Source organism: Myiozetetes cayanensis, unplaced genomic scaffold, assembly GCF_022539395.1.
Source record: "Myiozetetes cayanensis isolate MyiCay16 unplaced genomic scaffold, myiCay2020 scf3, whole genome shotgun sequence".
Lineage (NCBI taxonomy): Eukaryota > Metazoa > Chordata > Aves > Passeriformes > Tyrannidae > Myiozetetes > Myiozetetes cayanensis.
In genome coordinates, this window is record NW_026087521.1 from 49423215 (window position 1) to 49443389 (window position 20175).

A 20175-nucleotide genomic window follows, 5' to 3' on the forward strand; every position below is an offset into this window, starting at 1 on the left:
CTTCCTGAATATGGAGCACTATGTACCAGCTGAAAATATTTTCTTTAAAGGCTTCCAGTAAAAAGTTAATCAAATATTTTTTTTTTTCCTGTGGATCTGGGTAGATTTGGAAGGCCTCATTTGTCTGAATGTATTTTATTAACAAGGCTTGCCTGTAGGATTATCTTCATGGTTTTGCTGCGAACATAGCACTTAGGTCTAAGCACTTTACAGGGCTGTTACTATTAAGAAAGATTATTGCAATAGTAATTGTAATAGTCCTGTATTTATAGTACATTAATGACAGGAAATGTGCTATATGTCTTAAGTTGTCAATGATGTCATGGATTGAAGCATCTCCTGTCTTTTTTTACTCCTGTTATTAATGAAATGCATTTTCTCTTTTCTTTTTGACAGCTATTCTGCTGGTTATGTTATTCAAGTTAAGCTCCTTGTGAGATGTTCCAAGCAAGTGTTGTATTGATGAAAACTTTGTATTTGTTTGTCAGGGTAAATTCCAAGACTGAAAAAAAAAAAAAAGGGAGAAAAATATATTCTCTCTCTTTTGAGTTAGCATATATATAACTTCTGGACTAAATAAATGTTACATGACTACATGAGATACTGCAGGATAAGAATTTGTGTCTTAGGTTGACCATTACCGTGTCTTTGTTCCTAAGGTATTTTACAGCATGTTGTGCTGTTTCTGTTCATTATATAATTAAAATTATTCTTTTTTAAGAAGGAAGTCTTAAGAATGTTTTCTAGCATCATTAGCTGCTACGTTTCCAAACTAACATAAGTTTTCGAGCCTGTTAGTAGTGTTATAGAAGAATGAATATCATCAGTGATTAAAATTCTTGTATGATGTAATGCAAAAGAGTGTTCATGAGATCTTGTTCAGACTATGCAAAGTAAGCTTTATTAAAGTCATATTTAAAACTGAGTCTTAGATTATGTGGGAGACTGAGCCTGTGAGAGGATGGCAACGTTGCTTTCATGAATAGTGGGTGCAAAGCACATGACAGCCAAGGGCGTGCACGCAGCCTCCACAGCACATGAACGTTGCTGATTGCAGAGCTCGGAACTGCTTATCTAGAGAAGCTGCTTTCTGACATCTGCCAGTTACAGTTGATGTTCTCTTGCCTTTAGCTTGATAACTTTCTTCTATTTCTATGTAGTTTTTCTTTTCTTCCTTTTCTTCCCCCCTCATTTTTCACCTCAACAGCAAGTCATACAAAAAGGAAGAAAGAAGCTTGCTTTAGGTATCTTAGGTATCCCAATTTTAGTCCTATCCCAATAGGCTGGAGCTTCAAACTGATGAAACATCAAAAGGAATGATTCAGAAAAAGGAGGGGTTTATCCATAATAAGCCCAAACTGGACAGATTGACACAGTGTAGCATTCACAGAAGTGTTATTCATGTGATGTATATAGTCTTTAAAATGCTAAAAAAGTGGAAGTTCAGCAGAACAGCAGATCTATCTCTCTCTTACAATATGGCACTTAAAATACAAGATTAAACAGCAGTAAAGTTGACTTCCTAGAAGGAGAGAGACAGAATTTGAAGTATTAACAATCTGACAGTTCTCTTTTGATTCTCATAATATTATTATGTACATCAAGCTGCATGAACTGAGGCTGCAACACAAGAAATGCCTTTGAGTTAGAAGAGAGGGGCTGCAGAGACATGCAGTGCAGTGGGGTGGTTTTGTGCCTGTGTGTTCTATAGCCTGCATGCACATATAGTAGAAACCCAGATGAAAGACCCTAGCGGTAGAGTTAGAGCCTTTTATAGGTAACATATATGTGAATAAAAAAAAAATAACCTTGAGAAGCAGATGGGAATAGAGCATGATGCCAGACATTGCCTGCACCTCATTTGTATGCCTGTGTTCTTGTGACTGGTGATGTACTTGAAGAAAACTTATGTGCAAAGCTAGACTTTAATTCTCATTGGTTCAGCTGACTGTGGCAAGCCCAAAACATGGCTAAATGAGAAAACATAATGCAGGCAAGTGTTCAGGAAGTGTCCAATCTGAGGAGTCAGGGTTCTGTTTCCTGAAAAAGTGTGAGCATTGTCCTAAGATTAATTTAAAGGAAGGAGTCTCTCAAGGTGGCTTTATCCATTTTGTTTTCCGGAAGAGAAAACCACAAGGTGTTTCAGAAATGAAATGCTTTTGTAATATGCTAATTAATTTCATTTATTTATTTGTTTGTTTGCTTATTTATTAATGGCAGCATACATGTGTATAGTTATTCATTACCATACTTTTCTTAACACATCTGTGATGTGTCAGGCTTTTATAGAGGGACTAGCCAGGGTCCCCAAAGAATTTTGCAGCTGTGGTCTGGTCCTTGAGGGTGAATCATGATTCCACACATGGCATAATAGACTGAGAGAGAGCCTTCCTGAAGTGCTTTTACTTACGAGTTGATAATGTAAACATAGATGATCATACGTGGTATTCAAAAATATGTATTCTGACTGACAAATGTTTTCAGTAAAGTTTCATTCAAGGTAATGTGAAAGTCCTAAGGGATGAAGTTGTAGACTGTTTTACTCAGACAGGGTGGACTTGTTCCAACTTTTTATCTTTTAAAGCAAAGCAGATGGGGTGGGAAATGCAATGTGTTCTCTTGCTGTGTTGGTTTTCACCTAGGAGCGTCACTGGAGTACTTGGGAACTGAGCACTGAGTATGCTGGTGCCAGTACTTTCACAGGTTCCTGTAGCTCCTTTCATCGGGGTACCTTGGTTTGAGCTTTGGTCAATTGTGTCTTGAGTGTTTGCTAATAGAGATCTTTCCCAGCATGAAACATAGGCCTTGGATATCATTCCTATGGGAAATCCAAGTGTCATTTGAGAGTGTTGCAGGGTTCTTGTTGCATCTTTAAACATGGTAGTGAAGTATTTGATTACTTCCAGTTTTAGCCATAGTGAATAGCTGGAGGGTAAGGATTGTTCTCCTTTGCTTTGCAAATTTGTTGGAAGTTTCTCTCTTCAGGGGCACACAAACACACCCAGTTAGTAAATGACTTTAGGGAAATACTAATTAATGCTGAAAATGCACTCCAGCTGGTAACAGGCTACTGGCCTATATTTTTTTGAAAATTAGTGATTCCTCTTACTTGCACTACCTAGAAGGTTGGCAGATTGCAAGAAGAGGGGTTGAACATTGACGTAGCAGAAAGTAGGAGGCAAATACTAAATTTTAATTACTGTTAAACCGTGAAATTGAGCAGGGGTACTGGTGTGACTGGGGAATGTAGATCTTAAACCTTTTTTTTTTCCTCTCTCTTCTTTTCCCCATTCAGGAGGGCTTTTGAGCTGCTGCTCTGCTGCTGAACAGCATGCAGTCCTTTCGGGAGCAAAGTAGTTATCACGGAAACCAGCAGAGCTACCCGCAGGAAGTGCACGGTTCATCCCGACTGGAAGAGTTCAGCCCTCGCCAGCAGGCCCAGATGTTCCAGAGCTTTGGAGGGGGCGCTGGTAGTGGACGTCGTGGAGCAGCAGGAGCCTCTACAGCGATGCCTGGTGAGAGCTCTGGCCATCAGAGCTACCAAGGTTTCAGAAAAGAAGCAGGAGAGTTTTACTATATGGCTGCCAACAAAGATGCAGTGGTGTCAGGAGGGCAGCAGCCACCTCAGCGCAGGCCTTCTGGACCAGTACAGAGCTATGGGCCCCCTCAAGGGAGTAGCTTTGGGAGTCAGTATGGGAGTGAGGGACATGTGGGCCAGTTTCAAACACAGCATTCAACCCTTGGGGGTGTATCCCACTACCAACAGGATTATACTGGTCCTTTTTCTCCAGGGAGTGCCCAGTATCAGCAGCAGGCTTCTAGCCAGCAGCAGCAGGTGCAGCAGCTGAGACAGCAGATCTATCAATCTCATCAGCCTTTACCCCAGGCTTCCAGCCAGTCTGCTTCTAGCACCTCACACTTGCAGCCAATGCAGCGTCCATCCACCTTGCCTTCCTCTGCTTCTGGCTACCAGTTACGAGTGGGTCAGTTCAGCCAACACTATCAACCACCTTCGTCATCCTCCTCCTCCTCTTTCCCCTCCCCACAGCGTTTTGGCCAGTCGGGACAGAATTATGACGGAAGCTACAACGTGAATTCTGGGTCGCAGTACGAAGGCCACGCTGTGGGCTCCAATGCACAGGCCTATGGGACCCAGTCAAACTACAGCTTTCAGACTCAGCCGATGAAAAGCTTTGAGCAGTCTAAGCTGCCCCAAAGTGGGCAGCAGGGGCAGCAGCAACAGCACCCACCTCAGCACGTAATGCAGTATTCAAACACTGCCACCAAGCTCTCTCTTCAAAGCCAAGTAGGACAGTACAGCCAGACTGAAGTTCCTGTAAGGTCACCGATGCAGTTCCACCAAAACTTCAGTCCAATCTCTAATCCATCTCCTGCTGCATCTGTAGTTCAGTCTCCAAGCTGCAGCTCTACTCCTTCTCCACTCATGCCAGGTGGAGAAAATCTCCAGTGTGGGCAAGGCAACATGTCCATGGGTTCTAGAAACAGAATCCTGCAGATGATGCCTCAGCTTAGTCCTACACCATCTATGATGCCAAGCCCCAACGCTCATGCAAGTGGATTCAAGGGGTTTGGGCTGGAAGGACTGCAGGAAAAAAGGCTCACAGATCCAGGGCTGAGCAGCCTGAGTGCTCTGAGTTCTCAAGTGGCCAATCTGCCCAACACAGTCCAGCACATGTTGCTCTCAGATGCCTTGGCACCTCAGAAAAAAAGTTCCAAAAGATCATCCTCTTCGAAGAAGGCCGACAGCTGCACCAACTCAGAAGGCTCCTCCCAGGCAGAGGAGCAACTCAAGTCTCCCATGGCAGAGTCCCTTGACGGTGGCTGTTCTAGTAGTTCAGAGGATCACGGGGAAAGGGTGAGACAGCTGAGTGGCCAGAGCACCAGCTCAGACACCACTTACAAAGGGGGTAATTTAGAGAGACCCAACTCCTCACCAGCACAAGGCTCTCAGAATGAGCCATCAAAACTCAGCAGCAGCCCTGCAGCTAGGGAAGATGTGGCCTCCCCTGATGGGAAGGAAGCTGTGGTGGCTGTGGAAAATGCCCCAAAAGTGAACGAAAAGGCAGTTGGGGTGATTGTCTCCCGGGAAGCCATGACAGGAAGAGTAGAAAAGTCAGGTGGACAAGATAAACCTGCACAAGATGATGCTTCCACAGCCACTCAGGCACCAGCTAGTGCTAGTGGAACAAAAGAAACCGGGCATGCAGGGACGCAGCCAGAAACTCAAGGGGGAAGTAAAGGGAGCAAAAGTGGAGATAACACTAACCATAATGGGGAGGGGAACAGCCAGCCTGGTCATGCAGTTGTTGGGCCAAATTTTCCTGCAAGAACAGAATCTTCCAAGTCTCCTGGCAGTTTAAGGTACAGCTACAAGGATAATATAGCAGCTGGTATACAGAGAAATATCGGTGGCTTTCCACAGTATCCTTCTGGTCAGGAAAAGGGGGATTTTCCAGGGCACAGTGAGCGCAAAGGCCGGAATGAGAAGTTTCCTAGCCTCCTACAGGAGGTTTTACAGGGGTACCACCATCATCCAGACAGAAGGTATTCTAGGAACACACAGGAGCATTCCGGGATGGCTGGGAGTTTGGAGGGAGCCATGAGGCCCAATGTTTTAATTAGTCAAACCAATGAATTGACCAATAGAGGCCTCTTAAACAAAAGCATGGGGTCTCTCCTGGAGGGCCCTCACTGGGGTCCCTGGGACAGGAAGTCTGGCAGTGCAGCTCCAGACATGAAGCAGATAAATTTAGCTGATTATCCTATTGCTAGAAAGTTTGATGTGGAGTCTCAGTCTTCTGCCCATGAAGGGGGGGCACTCTCAGAGAGGAGATCAGTGATCTGTGACATATCTCCATTAAGGCAACTTGTAAGAGATCCTGGCCCTCACCCCATGGGGCACATGGGTCCCGAGGCCAGAAGCGGAAGGAGTGAACGTCTTGCCCCTGGCTTGAGCCAGTCAGTAATACTCCCTGGTGGTTTAGTATCCATGGAAACAAAGATGAAAGCTCACAGTGGGCAAATAAAGGAAGAAGATTTTGAACAGTCAAAGAGCTCTGCTGGTCTCAATAATAAAAAAATGGGAGACCACTGTCATCCTGCTGGCATCAAGCATGAATCTTTCCGAGGCAACGCCAACCCTGGAGCTGCAGTCTCCGATGCTGCTCCGGATTACATTCCCCAGCAGGACAGCAGATCGACACAGATGAGACGAGCACCTGGCAGAACTGGAAGGGGTAAATCACCCTCTCAATATCAGGATCTTGCTGATAAGCTGAAAATGTCACCAGGCAGAAGCAGAGGCCCAGGGACAGATCTGCATCACATGAACCCACACATGACGCTGTCTGAAAGAGTTAGCCGGGGTTCCTTGCATTCTGTTTACCCTCAGAATTCAGAAGGCCCATCTCTGGCTTCAGCATATCACACAAATGCTAGGCCTCACGCTTTTGGTGACCCCAACCAGAGTTTGAATTCCCAGTATCATTACAAGAGACAGTTATACCAGCAACAGCAAGAAGAATACAAAGATTGGGCAAGCAGCACTGCTCAGGGTGTGATTGCTGCAGCTCAGCACAGGCAGGAAGGGGCAAGGAAGAGCCCAAGACAACAGCAGTTTCTGGAACGAGTAAGGAGTCCTTTAAAAAATGACAAGGATGGAATGATGTACCTTCAAGGTAGCTCCTACCATGACACCGGAAGCCAGGAAGCTGGGCGCTGTGTTATGGGGAGTGATGGTACTCAGAGCAAATGTGCCGAACTGAAACACGGCAACCAGAAGTTGCAGCATCACGAATCTGGTTGGGACCTCTCTCGGCAAACTTCTCCTGCCAAAAGCAGCGGCCCGCTCGGAGCAGCCAACCAAAAAAGATTTTGCCCTCAAGAAAGCGATGGGCATCGACGAGAGGAATCTGCAGATTTGCCCAAGCCTAGCAATGCTATGCTCAGGCTCCCTGGCCAGGAAGACCAGTCTCCTCAAAATCCATTAATTATGAGGAGGAGAGTCCGTTCTTTCATCTCACCTATCCCTACCAAAAGACAGCCACATGATATGAAGAACAGTGGCAGTGAAGATAAAGGGCGACTGATGCCTTCAGCAAAAGAAGGAGCTGATAAAACGTACAACTCCTATGCCCATTCATCTCAAAGCCAAGATGTTGGCAAGTCAGTTGCAAAGGGAGATTCCTTCAAGGACCTGCCAAGTCCCGATAATAGGAATTGTCCTGCTGTCTCCCTCACAAGCCCGGCTAAGACCAAAATACTGCCCCCAAGAAAGGGGCGAGGATTAAAACTGGAAGCTATTGTTCAAAAAATTACATCTCCCAATATCAGGAGAAGTGTTTCTACCAACAGTGCTGAAACTGGCCCAGATACTGTCACTCTTGATGACATCCTGTCCCTTAAGAGTGGACCTGAAGGAGGAAATGTGGCTGGACATGGACCAGAGGCTGAGAAGAGAAAAGGAGAGATGTCAGATCAAGTGGGGCCAGCAAGCCAGGATACAACTGGTGAAAAAACTCTTCCAAGATCTTCAGAAGAGTGGCAAAGCAGTGAGGAGGATAAAAACAAAAAAGAGGTCCCTGAAGCTGCAAGTATTGGTAAAGAAGGAGCAGGATCCAGTGCAGCACCACCACCTTCTCAGAAGTCAGGTGGTCAGGGAAGGTCTGATGGATCTGTAAGTGGAGCTGGAACTCTGACCTTTTCTGACCCAAAGACAATTTCCCCTTCCAGTGTGTTTATTTCTGAACCAAATCCAAAGTCTGAGGAAAAAGACGGAGAGGTGACAAACATTTCACCCAAGCCAGATGGTTTCCCTCCGAAGGGATATTTCCCATCTGGAAAGAAAAAGGGGAGGCCAATCGGGAGCGTGAACAAGCAGAAGAAGCAGCAACACAGCAGCAGCAGCAGCTGCCCCCGCCCCCGCCGCCCCCACCAGCACCGGCACAGTCTGCGGAGGGGGCGAGTGCTGGTGAGCCAAAGCCCAAGAGGCAAAGGAGGGAGAGGCGAAAACCTGCCGCACAGCCACGGAAGCGGAAGCCTAGACGGGCTGCTCCCATTGTGGAACCTCAAGAACCGGAGATCAAGCTTAAATACGCTACCCAGTCTGTAGATAAAACTGACTCCAAGAATAAGTCCTTTTTCCCTTACATTCATGTGGTAAACAAGTGTGAATTAGGCGCTGTGTGCACAATCATTAACGCGGAGGAAGAGGAGCAGAACAAATTGGTGAGGGGTCGGAAAGGACAGAGGTCTTCAACACCCCCTCCTAGCAATGCGGAGAGCAAAGTGCTGCCCACCTCAACTTTCATGCTGCAAGGCCCTGTAGTAACAGAGTCTTCTGTCTTAGGGCACCTGGTTTGCTGCCTGTGTGGCAAATGGGCCAGCTATCGTAACATGGGTGACCTCTTTGGTCCTTTCTACCCCCAGGATTACGCAGCTACCTTGCCCAAGAACCCGCCTCCCAAGAGGGCCACAGAAATGCAGAGCAAGGTCAAGGTACGGCACAAAAGTGCTTCTAATGGTTCCAAGACAGATACGGAAGAGGAGGAGGAACAGCAACAACAGAAGGAACAAAGAAGCCTCGCTGCTCATCCCCGCTTTAAGAGGCGGCACCGCTCTGAGGACTGTAGCGGAGCCTCTCGGTCACTTTCAAGGGGAGCTTCTTGTAAAAAAGCAACCACTGACGGTGGCAGTGGTGGTGAAAAGACTCCTTTGGACTCAAAACCCTCTATGCCCACTTCAGAAGGTGGCACTGAGCTGGAGTTACAAATTCCTGAACTACCTCTTGACAGCAATGAATTTTGGGTCCATGAGGGTTGTATTCTCTGGGCCAATGGGATCTACCTGGTCTGTGGCAGGCTCTATGGGCTGCAGGAAGCTGTGGAGATTGCAAGAGAGATGGTGAGTACCTGACCTTGCTATATAGAATTATTTTCTTTCATTTGCAATGCATATACACCATTTGGAATACCATTTTTCCTTGCTCTTCTCTTACGTCTGAAACAATAATTTTTTTATCCTAAATAAATCTCTAGTGATGTCCTTTTGATGGCCTCCTTTAGATCTCTGGCGCACCTCATCAGACAGATCTTTTGGACATCAAAAAGCTGGATGCTCATTACCTAGTAAGAGTTCTGCATGTCCAAAGGCTTTCTCGTGGCTGCAGTGATCTTTTTTCCACTCCTTATTCTATCCTGATAGATATTTAATATTCTCTGGGGCTCTTCTTGGAGTCATACACTGAAAGGACAAGTGGCAGCAGACACAAATTGCAGCAAAGAAAATTCCAGTTCAGTTAGGCAAAAAAATTCAGTGGTCACACATTGATTTGAGGGAGGAGAAATGACAGAAGAGATGTGGAATTTCCTGGTTTTGGAGGTGCACAAATTTGACTAGGCAAGGCCCTAAGCAACGCACTTGACATCTGAAGTTGGATCTAGCTTCAAAGTTGGCTCTGCTTTCAGCAGGGGTGCCTTCCAATGTCAGTTACTCTGTACCTGTCATACATATTACACAGCTGTAGGAGAATTTACAGCCCTTACAAAGTAAGGTGGATATAGTAGAATTGCACAGATTTTGTAAGCGTTGAGTGAAATGTGGGTGGGTTTAGGATTGATGAATTCAGTATTGATTATACCACGAATGATACTGATAACTGACCAAGAGTGTGAGTATACAAGGAGTGAGAAGATGCAGGTAAAATTAAAGCAGGCACAAAGGAAGAACTTTACTCACAACCACCTGGTTGTGGATGGAGCTACTCACTGTTCTTGATTTCCTGAGGCAGAAGCTGATGCTTTAAAACCACAGTTGGGTGGCTTGGTTTGCCATCACCAGTATCATTCATCTCTTTATTGATGGTTATCTTTTTTGTATTGTGCTCTGTCCTGGGTCAGACCATTGGAGAGACAGGAGACTACTTTTTCCTATGGCCTTCACATTCTTCCTTTTCTGAACAGTGTTGCGATCCAGTTTTTATCTTCTTTCCTCTATATTGTTACATACAGCATGCTTGTTTCCTCCCCATGAGCTTTTTCCTCTTTAAGTTTGATTCCTGACTTGTTCTGAATGTTCTTTGACAGTAATTACATGCTTCTTTGCCCTAACTTGATTTGGCTTGCATTCTTGTTTCTAGCCTCTCATTAAACATAGTCAGTTAATTTCATTTGGTTTTCATCGAGCCATGTCTGCATGCTTGTTCTGATCCAAATGCTGAATTTCTTATCTCTGGTAATTGCAAGGTTTCTTTCGGAATCTCCACCACCATTTGGATTCTGCTTGCAATGTGGCCATGCTTTCATATGTCTTGTAGTTCACCAGTATTTTGAATTTGGATCTCTTCAGCCTGATTTTCCCTTTTTACTGTTTTTAGGATGTGTCTTTCATTTATGATGCTAGATTTCCCAATAGCAAATGCCTTGTCTGCAGGTTCTTGAACTGCTTGAGTTGCCCTCCAGAGATCTTCTTGTGTTCCTGTAGCTGCAAAGGACATAAGCCCAGCAGAAACATGCTGTGCTCAGAGGCTCTAATCAAACTTGTTAAATAGTAACCCGTTATCCACATTTTTATATGGGATTTGCATGTTGTTTGACATCTACTTCTTTCTCTGCATGGGATCTTCATGACTTTCTGATTGAATATGCTTTGACCCACCCTTTATCACTTTCTTCCAACTGCTACAATCATCTTCTCACAAGCAGAATATTTTTTCTTCCTCTTAACCCTTATGGCACCATACAAGAGCATCTCCTTGCTTTCCTTGAACTTTGTGTTCTTTTTCTCTACCTCTTCCCTTTAATCACTTGTTCAACTCCTGTCTTTTCCCTCACAATACTTGTAGACATGTTTCTCATTTTTTTCAAAAAAGAAGTGTACAAAATGCCTGTGGCCTCTCAGTAGCTTTTGCAACTACCTCTTAATTTCATTTCTCTTTTTTCATCTCAAAATTCTTTCAGTGCTTTGTCCAGGGCTCTTGTCCTCCACCGTGGCTTCAGTTGTGCTCTGCTACAATTGTAATCAGTGTTTACGGTGATCTCTTCCCAGCTAAGGTTCAGGTCTAGTACTTCGTTTTCCTTTTCTCTGTCGACTACATTGTCACTATCAGCTATGCTTCTTTTGAAGTGTTGTTCCACCTTTGTTTTCCATCTGTGGCTGCTTTTGATTACCTCCTTGCTTTCCACTGTGTTTTACTGAGGGTGTTGTTTGTTACTTCAGGCTTTTTCTGTGGGGTTCACTGAAGTCTTGCTTGTTCTTTCCTTCCCTTTATCCTGAAATACCGTGCTTTTGAGTAGCTTTTGGTAACTCTACCACTTTCTTCCAGAGTCTTGTAGAGCTTCCGTTTTTGCTCCAGATTCATGTTCTTCTGGCACAAACTTAAAAATTGTTATTTAATTCACAGAGAGTTCTCAGACTTTCCATTTAAAATGCGGCTTTTAATCTACATCATCTTTAATCCATTGTCTACCATCTTGTTCTGATTTTCATGTCACTCAGATTCACAATCTCATTTGATTTTAAAATTATTTCTTCCTAACTCTTCTTACTTTTTGTGCATGAGAATATGTAGCCTTTTAATGTTCTCCATTGTTCTCTCTAGGTCCATTTTTAACCTAGTTATAAGGCTGAACTTTCAGAGTTAGAGACCGTTGTCTTGTGTGTGCATCCATGTGTCTTACCATAGCTTCTAGGAGGATCTGTTCCAAGACCTTCCCAGGCACAGAGGTGAGGCTGACAGGTGCTTCCATGCCACTTTTCCAGCAGATGTCCGTGTGGTGGAAGTCCCCCAGCAGGAAGAGCCTGCAAGCACGATGCCTCCTGCAGTTGGAGCAGGAAGGCTTTGTCAATAGGGTCCCCTTGACCAAGTAGCCTGTAGTAGACTCGGACCACAAGGTTCCCTTTGTTGCCTCAGTCTCTGATTTTTATCCACAGGCTTTCAACATGCTCATGGCTGTTCTTCAGACAGCTCTTCACAGTCAGTCCTCTTCATGTAGAGGGCAACCTCTCCACTTCTTCCCTTCGTGTCTCTTCTGAACAGCCCGTAGCCATCGATATCCGCACTCCAGTCACAGGATTTGTTCCACCAAGTTTCACCTTCCTAGAGAAACACCCCTTAATTCCCTTGAGCTATTTCACTGCTGTTTCCCTGTTGGCTTCTGTTACCTCAGGAGTCCCTGACTCATCTCTGTAAGACTGCAGGTGTGATCCGGTGTGGCCAACACATTTCAGTCCCTGGCAGAGCACCCTCATTAGCAACCTGTCCTGTAACCTTTGCATCTCATCCCACACCTTGCCAGAGACAAGCTTGATATTGTCTCCCTCTCCCATCACAGAGTTTAAAGCTCTGTATTATGTCTCATACAAACACAGGAACAAGCCTCCTTGCTGAATGTTGGGCTCTTCTGCATTACATCCATAACAGTAATCCATTTACCTCTGTGACAAATAATGGAAAAGGTTTTCTGCTAACATTATTTTTTCCCTAATTTTTTTATCTTGTTGTAGCAAACTGTTGTGCTGGGTTCTCCTCTGGAAGCAGCATATCCTCCTCCCTTCAGTTAGATGAGGGTTATGTGCAGCACCAAGATGGCCATCGGGATATTCAAAGCTGTACCTGCTGGAAGCCATCCCCAGGCAGTGGAAAGGCTCTCTTGAGCCCAAGACTCTTGCCCCACTGCCTGAGGAAAGCCTTCTGGCTCACACAGCTGATTTGTTATGCTTGCTGCATATGCTTTTTCTTTCCCTCTTCCGTGCTTTGCCAGTGCATTTTCTTTTTTCTGCCTCTGACACATAGTTCAATAGTGTTAGTGTCGGGGAAGAGCAGATGTGCAAACCATGTAGCTACTTGCTAGCAGACATTGTAGACAGATGTGTGCACAAGCATACAGGAATCTAGCCCTTAGATTTGGTCAGTGGGTAAGGAAGGACAGTAGTGTGTGGTATATGAGGGGTGATGAGCCTGGAAGTGAATAATTCATGTACATAACTCATTCTGTGCAAATTAGTTTTTAGTTATGGCAGTATTTATGCAAACTTTCTGTAGTACCCACAGAGGGTAAATATGCACCAAATTTAAACTGTATCCATACCATTAAGTGAGTTGAAATATTTTCTTTAGAGATATGACTCTACTGCTGTTGTTTACACAGCATTTTAGTATAGAAATAGGAAACTTGAACGTCTAGTTACAGGCCATTCATGTAGAGGTAGTGACATAAGTAACCTGTCTTGTGTTTCTTCTTCTCATACAAGCTCACCTGTTTTTTCTCAATCATTATAGACTTTTTCCCAAAATGCCTCTGTTTCTCATTTGCTTTCCAGAATCAGAAAATAATTTTTCTTGCTAAATTGTTTTGTTTCTTTTTTGAATAAGTGTCTGTGTCTTACTGCAGTATTTTTGACAACAGCCCCATAGTCAATCTCAAGAAAGGATTACAATGTATGTGAAGTTGCTCAAAGATCAAATTGTACCAGATGCTCTATAAGAGTTTGAGATGAGAAGGTATTACCGAATTGCGAAGTGACTCTCCTGATCTTTGAGCTTTCCTTGTAGTCTCTTTTCACCTTGGACTGAAAACTGTTGGGTGTTATCTTCTAAGCAGCAATCCAAGTAGTTTCTAAAGTGCTAGAATCTGCCTTTCTCTGGCCACTCCAGAAGGCTTTTTGCTTCTGAGAATGTGAATAGTTGATCAGATTAATTGGGCTGCTTCAGATGCAGAATGACTTCATCCTTCTCCTTCTTTTGAGGCTCAAATTAGGTACCCCAGCAGATGTTAATTGATTGTTAACCCATAGTAGGGGTGCTAACCAGCCACCTTGGAGTTGGACATCTTTTGTTCCAAGGCTAATAAAATCTTGAACTGAAAAAAAGCTGTATCCCTAGTGCTGGGTGATCCTGTTGCCCATAAAATGCTTTCTTCCAAATATTGAAGGTGGCCAGACAGTTTCCTATCTTGTTTATTTTCTCATTGTTTTTCTACTAATGAGGAACTTACTTGCGTGGAAGTTGGAATATTGGTTACCTTTGAAACTGGCAAAATTATGGGGACACTTTGGTAGTTGTCAGCGGATTTAATGTTCAGAAGAATTGGTGGGTCTTTAGTCTCGGTATTAAATATAGGAAGCTGTAAGTGAAGAACAATGCAGAGAACATTCTTTGTGTTAGGTTGCATCCAAGATAGTTCTGCTATTGTTTTCTAAAAAACTGTTCCCTAGGAGGTGGTATGCTGTTCCTTAAAATTTTTTTATATAAAACATGGGGGTTTTCCAAGGCAGAGACTCTGGCCTAGTACACGTTTTACTTCAGATTGGTGGTTTTTGGGGGTTTTTGTTTGTTTGTTTGGGTTTGCTGCTTCTCCTCCTCCCTTGCCATATTAGAATTGACTTGCTGAAGGTAAATGTTCCTGCTAAGAGTGCTCTGTGAAAGAAAAGCTTGTTTATCCCACTTCTTAAGATCTCTTTTAAAAGGCCTAAAAAATGTAATGCTTTTCTCTTCAACCTCTGCATCATTCACAGCTTGAGAAATCTTTTAATCCTTTTACATGGAGAGAAGTCCTTGGGTCCTGTTTCCTTTGTTACTTCTTTTTGAAAAGATCGCCTTGGGTTTCAGTCAGGTGAACCTCAGCGTAACAGATGTTGAAGGGTAAAATCTGTCTATGACCTACAGTATAACAGAAAGAAATTCTGGGCTTTCTCTCATCAATCTGGAACTTTGTCCGTCCAGCTCTCCATGAGTTATCTTGCAAAGCCTGCTGCTTACCTGAAGTGAAGCAATCTGTCTGCTTTAGGGTTGTTACCAAGCCTGTTTTGAAGGTCTGACTTTGGTGAAAGTTCTTAAAAAACGTGTATGGTCTTACAGGAGTTGGGAGCCTAAACACGTGTCACTGCAGTGGCAGCCTTCTGGCTCATGTTGAGTGCATCTTTGCTAGTTGTAGGGTTAGAAGTAGGTTTGCATGTGCTACCCACGTCTCACCGAGAACAGCTGGTTTCACACAGCAAAGTTGTTCTTTACCACTTAGGATACGGTGGCAGATCAACTGTCAGGAGTCTTACCTGTGGAAATCTGTGCCATAGAGAAGATAAGGATTGCCTTTCTGTGATATTTTGTTTGTTGTGTTGCTTTCATAGAACCAGTTTCTTTTGTTTACCTCTATCATTCTGGACTCTAGCTGCAAATTGGGTAAAGAAAGGTGCCTAGAGGGATTACTAGGAATTAAGCTATTTATATTCTCAAATTTGGGAAATCAAAACCTAACGAGAACGCTCCCACGCTCTGTAAGTAATTGCTTATGAAAGGTTCCTAGCTGCGTAGCTAATCAAATGCCTAAGCCAGGGAATCAGTATGAGCTGAGAAAATTGTGGAAGGTTAGCTACCTTTGGCAAAACAAAGCAAAACAGTTTCTAGCCCCAGAAACCTGAGTAGTGTAGCACCATACGAGGATAAAGGTGTCTGTTTAATCTGAACACCTCATTTGGCACAGGTGGGTTTTGTTATCCCTAAGCCAGACCAGGAGGGAGTTGCTGTCATGAGGAGTGATCCTACTTTATCCTCTGCAAGCTGCTTGTTTCCACCGTTTCACTTGTGCTAGATCTACCAACTGTGCATTTGCACAGTGGGTTGATTTTTAGCCAGCTAATCCATCAGAAGACTAGCCTGGGGTAGGGGATCTTTGTGCCAGATCAGCCGTCTGACTTCGCTTACCCTCTGAACCGTGTTTGCTACATCTGAGAGGGTCTTTCCATGGGTAATTATAACCATTAGCACGTTCGCTGTCACACAGATCTCTGCCCAGGTGACACCAATGCTTGAAAGTGTTTTAGGCCTATGGTACTACTGGTTCATAATGTGTTGGGAAATGAATGCCAAGCTTTTATTCATCATCCCTCTTTTTAAAGAAGAAAAATGTGCAGAACATGGTATTTTTTTCTATTTTTTCTTCCCCCTGCCACCTGCAAAAAACCCTTAAGTAAAGTTCTGTATCAGGTAAGGGCTCAGCTGAAATAATCTGCTGCTTCAAGGGTGACATGGCTGACAAACACAGGAAGGAACACCTATGTTTCTTACACCCACATCTGTGCTAGTAGGGAGACATTTCCAGAGTAGGAAGAAGTGACACTGGAGCTTATTAATTTTTCACCAGTGGGGAAAGGGAAACCAGTAATGAATTTAAAATCTGTCTGTTAGCAGTGGTTAGAAAAAGAGGTGTGTTGAGAGAGCTGTTCTGCTTGTTTTTATCTCTGGCAACAGCATTTAGTATGCTTTAACCCCACAGATGAGAACTGCCACAGAATCTTGAGGCACCTTTTACAATTATCCCTAAACTGGCTGAATTCCTGTTTTTCACTGGCAGACTGTGCCCAAATACCTGGTAGTCTGAGCTGGAAATGTGCACACTCCAGTGTAACATTCGTTTTCGTTCCTCAGGAAATGGCAGCATCTTTAATATTCTTCTGCAGTGTTACAAAAATAAGAAAGCATGAAATTTTGGGTGGAGAAGAAATTCTGAAAGACAGGCTGAATAATGAACTTCAGATTTGATTTTCTCAGAAAGGCATTGCCATCTGCTGCGCTACTGAAACTCTGTGCTGTCATGACTCCTGGTCTGTAAGACTGTGCTGCCACAGAGATGAGAACCTGGTTGTATCTCAGTTCACTGCCTTCCTCTGGTGGGGACCTAGAAGTGTGAATCACTAGTGCTACAGCAATTGGTAGCTCCCAGGAGCTCTGTGCATTAGTGTTGTGAGCCTTAAATAGTAAAGAGGTGAGCAGGTGGAATCCACATGCACATTTCTGATGCAAATATTTCAACGTCTTAAATTATCGGAAGCCAGGAATTACATTTGAGAAATGAAGTTGGTTTTCTTTGACTTTGTTGTGAGTAGAAGTCAGGTAAATCTGGTGCAGTGTATTGGTGATCGTGGACTGTAGGTGACAGGAAGCACATTTTAGCACATCTTAGTTGAGGTCTCAAATGTAAAGGTGATACTAATAAGAGGAAAGACTCCGGTATCAGCCCTTTTGTATGGAGACAGAAGATGAAGAGTAAGCAGGGAAGTGATTTCTGTTAATCTTTACTAGGAGACTCCTTTGTCATTGGTGTATCCCAAAGTGTAGGCATTTTGTCTATGCTTGTATGTGGTTTTATATTTTACTGCTTGTCTTGGATGGGGAGTGAGGAAAGCAGAAAACAGATTTACTGACAATAGGGTGTTGGGAAAGAATTGAATGTTTACCCTCTTCTATTAGTTGTAGCCAGGAGCACTGGAAACTTGTATGTAAAAAGCAGCTTGCTCATTCCACAGTTGTGGCCTTTCTGTAAAGCATCAGGGATCCTCATAATTTATGTACAGTTCTCATTTAAAAATACATTTAAATAACTTAATTTTGAAGAAGCTCTTCCAAATATGAATGGGGCCTTCTCTGTGCAGGAGATTTCTCAACAAAGCTTTAGAGCTTTTTGACTGGCTATCCACAAGCACAATCTTTTTTTCTAAGATTTAAATTGCCTGTTATTGTAGAGATGCCAAACTCTTGCTAAATTCTCAATAGTGAGGAATGCAATCCATTTATATGTCATTTTAGCTGGAATCTTTCTAAACCGTGCTGGTAAAAATATTGTTACGATTCCCCAAAATTTTTGAGGAGCGTTGCTGTGCTATTGGTATTTTGTTTTGCCAACCTAAGCTGAACCAATTTTCTTAAACTTAGACTAATTCCAGATGTTTGTGACTTGAGCTGTATTCCCTTAGCTTCGTTAGAATAATGCTACTAACAAATAAGTTTATTCTGCTCCATGACACTGTTTTTAAAATGGTCTGTATTTGATTACAACTAGGCAAAAATGCAGACTTAAAAATATTTTTCCAGATTTTTGGAAAAAAAAAGTTGTTTCCTTTTTTTATCTTTCATCTGTGTAATTCAGTTTGATAAGAGATTAATTTCTGAAGGTAAGAATTCATGACTTTCTTTTATATAATATGGATTATTAGAATTGCATTCTCTTTTGTAAGACCTTTTTAAATAAAAAAAACTTCACAGTTTTTCCATTTTATTAGTAAAATAAGCATTATCCTGAATCCTTTGATCAGTGAATAAGTCAAAATAATACTTCAACTATAATAGGAGTGTGCTACCATTCATAATAAAGGAAAGCTCTCCAAACACTGCAAAGCTGTCTAAACACAATGCTTTGTGCAGTAGCCAGACTGGAGTAGGAATGATGCAGGCAAAACTGGGACACTTAGTGATGATGGTGTGAGAATTCCTTAAAATCGTGGAATCATAGGATAATTTGGGGTGGAAGAGACCTTAAAGATCATCTCGTTCCAACCGGCCCGCCACAGGCAGGGACACCTTCCAATAGACCAGGTTGCTCGAAGCCACATCCAACCTGGTCTGGAACTCTTTCCACAAATGGTGCATCCACAGTTTCTCTCTGGACAGCATTCCAATGCCTCACCCTCACAGTAAAGAATTTCCTCCCAGCATCTAGTCTACATCTCCCCTCTTTAGTCTAGAGCTGTTCCCTCTTATTCTGTCACTACCTGCCCATGTAGAAAGTCACTCTCCATCACTTTTTATAAGTCCCTTTAAGGTACTGGAAGGGGCTGTAAGGTCTTGGTTTCCCTGGAGCCTTCTTTTCTCCAGGCTGAACAACCCCAGCTCTCTGCATGTCTTCATAGGAGAGGTGCTCCTGTCCTCTGATCATCTTTGTGGCTTTATAGAAAGCAGATTTTAAACTTTCTTCTTTTCAAAAATAAATTTTCATCTATATGTCCGTTATAAACCTAGTTATATAACCTCAATATATTTTTAATTAGAGAAATATGTTCTGAAAGAGGGTAGATTAATTTCTCTTGATTTAGAAAGATGAGTAAAAATAAAACTGAAGTATGATGAGTATTCATGTAATAATTTTAGAAACTACAGCAAGATTGTAACTAGTTTTTTTTCTGAAAGAGTGTTGCTCTGCAGAGACAAGAAATGGAGAAGAGAGGTTCTTTCTGTGAAGCGTATTTTGCCTGAGGTTATGGAAGAAGCCAGGAAAGGAGTTTTGACTTTCCTGAATCTTAAACCCATCCTTTTTTTAGCTAATCTAAACTATGCTACTCTTACCCTGTTGGGCTCTGAGTAGTTTTTCTTTGTTGGCAAAGGAAATATTTTTCAAACAATTGCATACACTTAACTGGACTCTGTATATAGGATAGTCTTCATGGACAGAGCGCTTTGGCAAAAAGTTATTAATGAACCTTCATTGTTAAGGATTGGATCCCAGCCAGCTGCTTAGTGATTAAAGTTTAATTGCATGATGATTAGTTTTCATTAGTAAGTAATTAGCATTTAACAGCAGTCTTGTATTGCTAAAGCTATGGACAAGCTTAAGTGGCTTGAGCCATGTTGAGGGAGAAGGTCTGTTGCTGGAGATGTGGGCACAGAGCTGTTTGGGGAATATGGGAATGAGAATTCTGATGTTAGCTGACCTCATCAGCTTGTTCCTGCTGCAGCATTAAGGCAGGAGGAGGGATGGGAATGGGAAATAGAACAGAACAGCGCAGCCTGGACGTAGGGCACAGCGAGTGGCTGTGGATTAGCCCATATGCAGAGAGTTACCAAACATAATCCTCTTCCTGAAGGGGCCCTTTGAAGTTTTGAGTTGCTCTCACAGTAGTGCTGGGTTTCATAGTCTTGTCCTTTTGCTTGCCACAACTAAACCCCTTTCTTCAGAATTCCCCCCAAACTGGTGAAATTCCCATTTTTACTGTGATAGCAGTCCTTGATTGCTTTGTGCCACAGTGGAGTAAATTAGGAGAAAGATGAGTCCAGGGCAAGGGCTGGGGGAAGTGAAATGGATGAGGGTAGAGGGAGGTGGTAGTATAGCAAAAGGTCAGGGCTCCTTTGCTGTTAAAAGAGGAAAGAGTGTCCCCTGTAAACCACTTCTACTTCACTGAGGAATCTGTTGTGAAGGTGAAATATGGTGATAGTTTCATGTAGGCTAAATTAGGGTTGTTAGAAGCCATTCTTCTCATCCACGCCTCTCCTTCTGACAGCGATAGTGCTCTGTGACTACAAGTTAGGTAGCTGATCTGGCCAAGAAAATTCCTCCCCACCCCTCCATTTCCATTTTTATATCAAGCTAATTTTTTGGCTGGACTAGCTCA

The 20175-nt window shown here is 43.2% G+C and overlaps 1 protein-coding gene across 1 annotated transcript in view; it reads left to right on the forward strand.

Moving 5' to 3' along the window:
* Positions 1 to 20175, forward strand: part of TCF20 (transcription factor 20) — a 128993-nt gene that overhangs the window by 80663 nt on the left and 28155 nt on the right. The window contains 2 exon segments of the mRNA XM_050325275.1: positions 3296 to 7915; positions 7918 to 8922. Of these exon segments, the coding sequence (XP_050181232.1) occupies positions 3332 to 7915; positions 7918 to 8922 (5589 nt within the window). The 5' untranslated portion in view covers positions 3296 to 3331.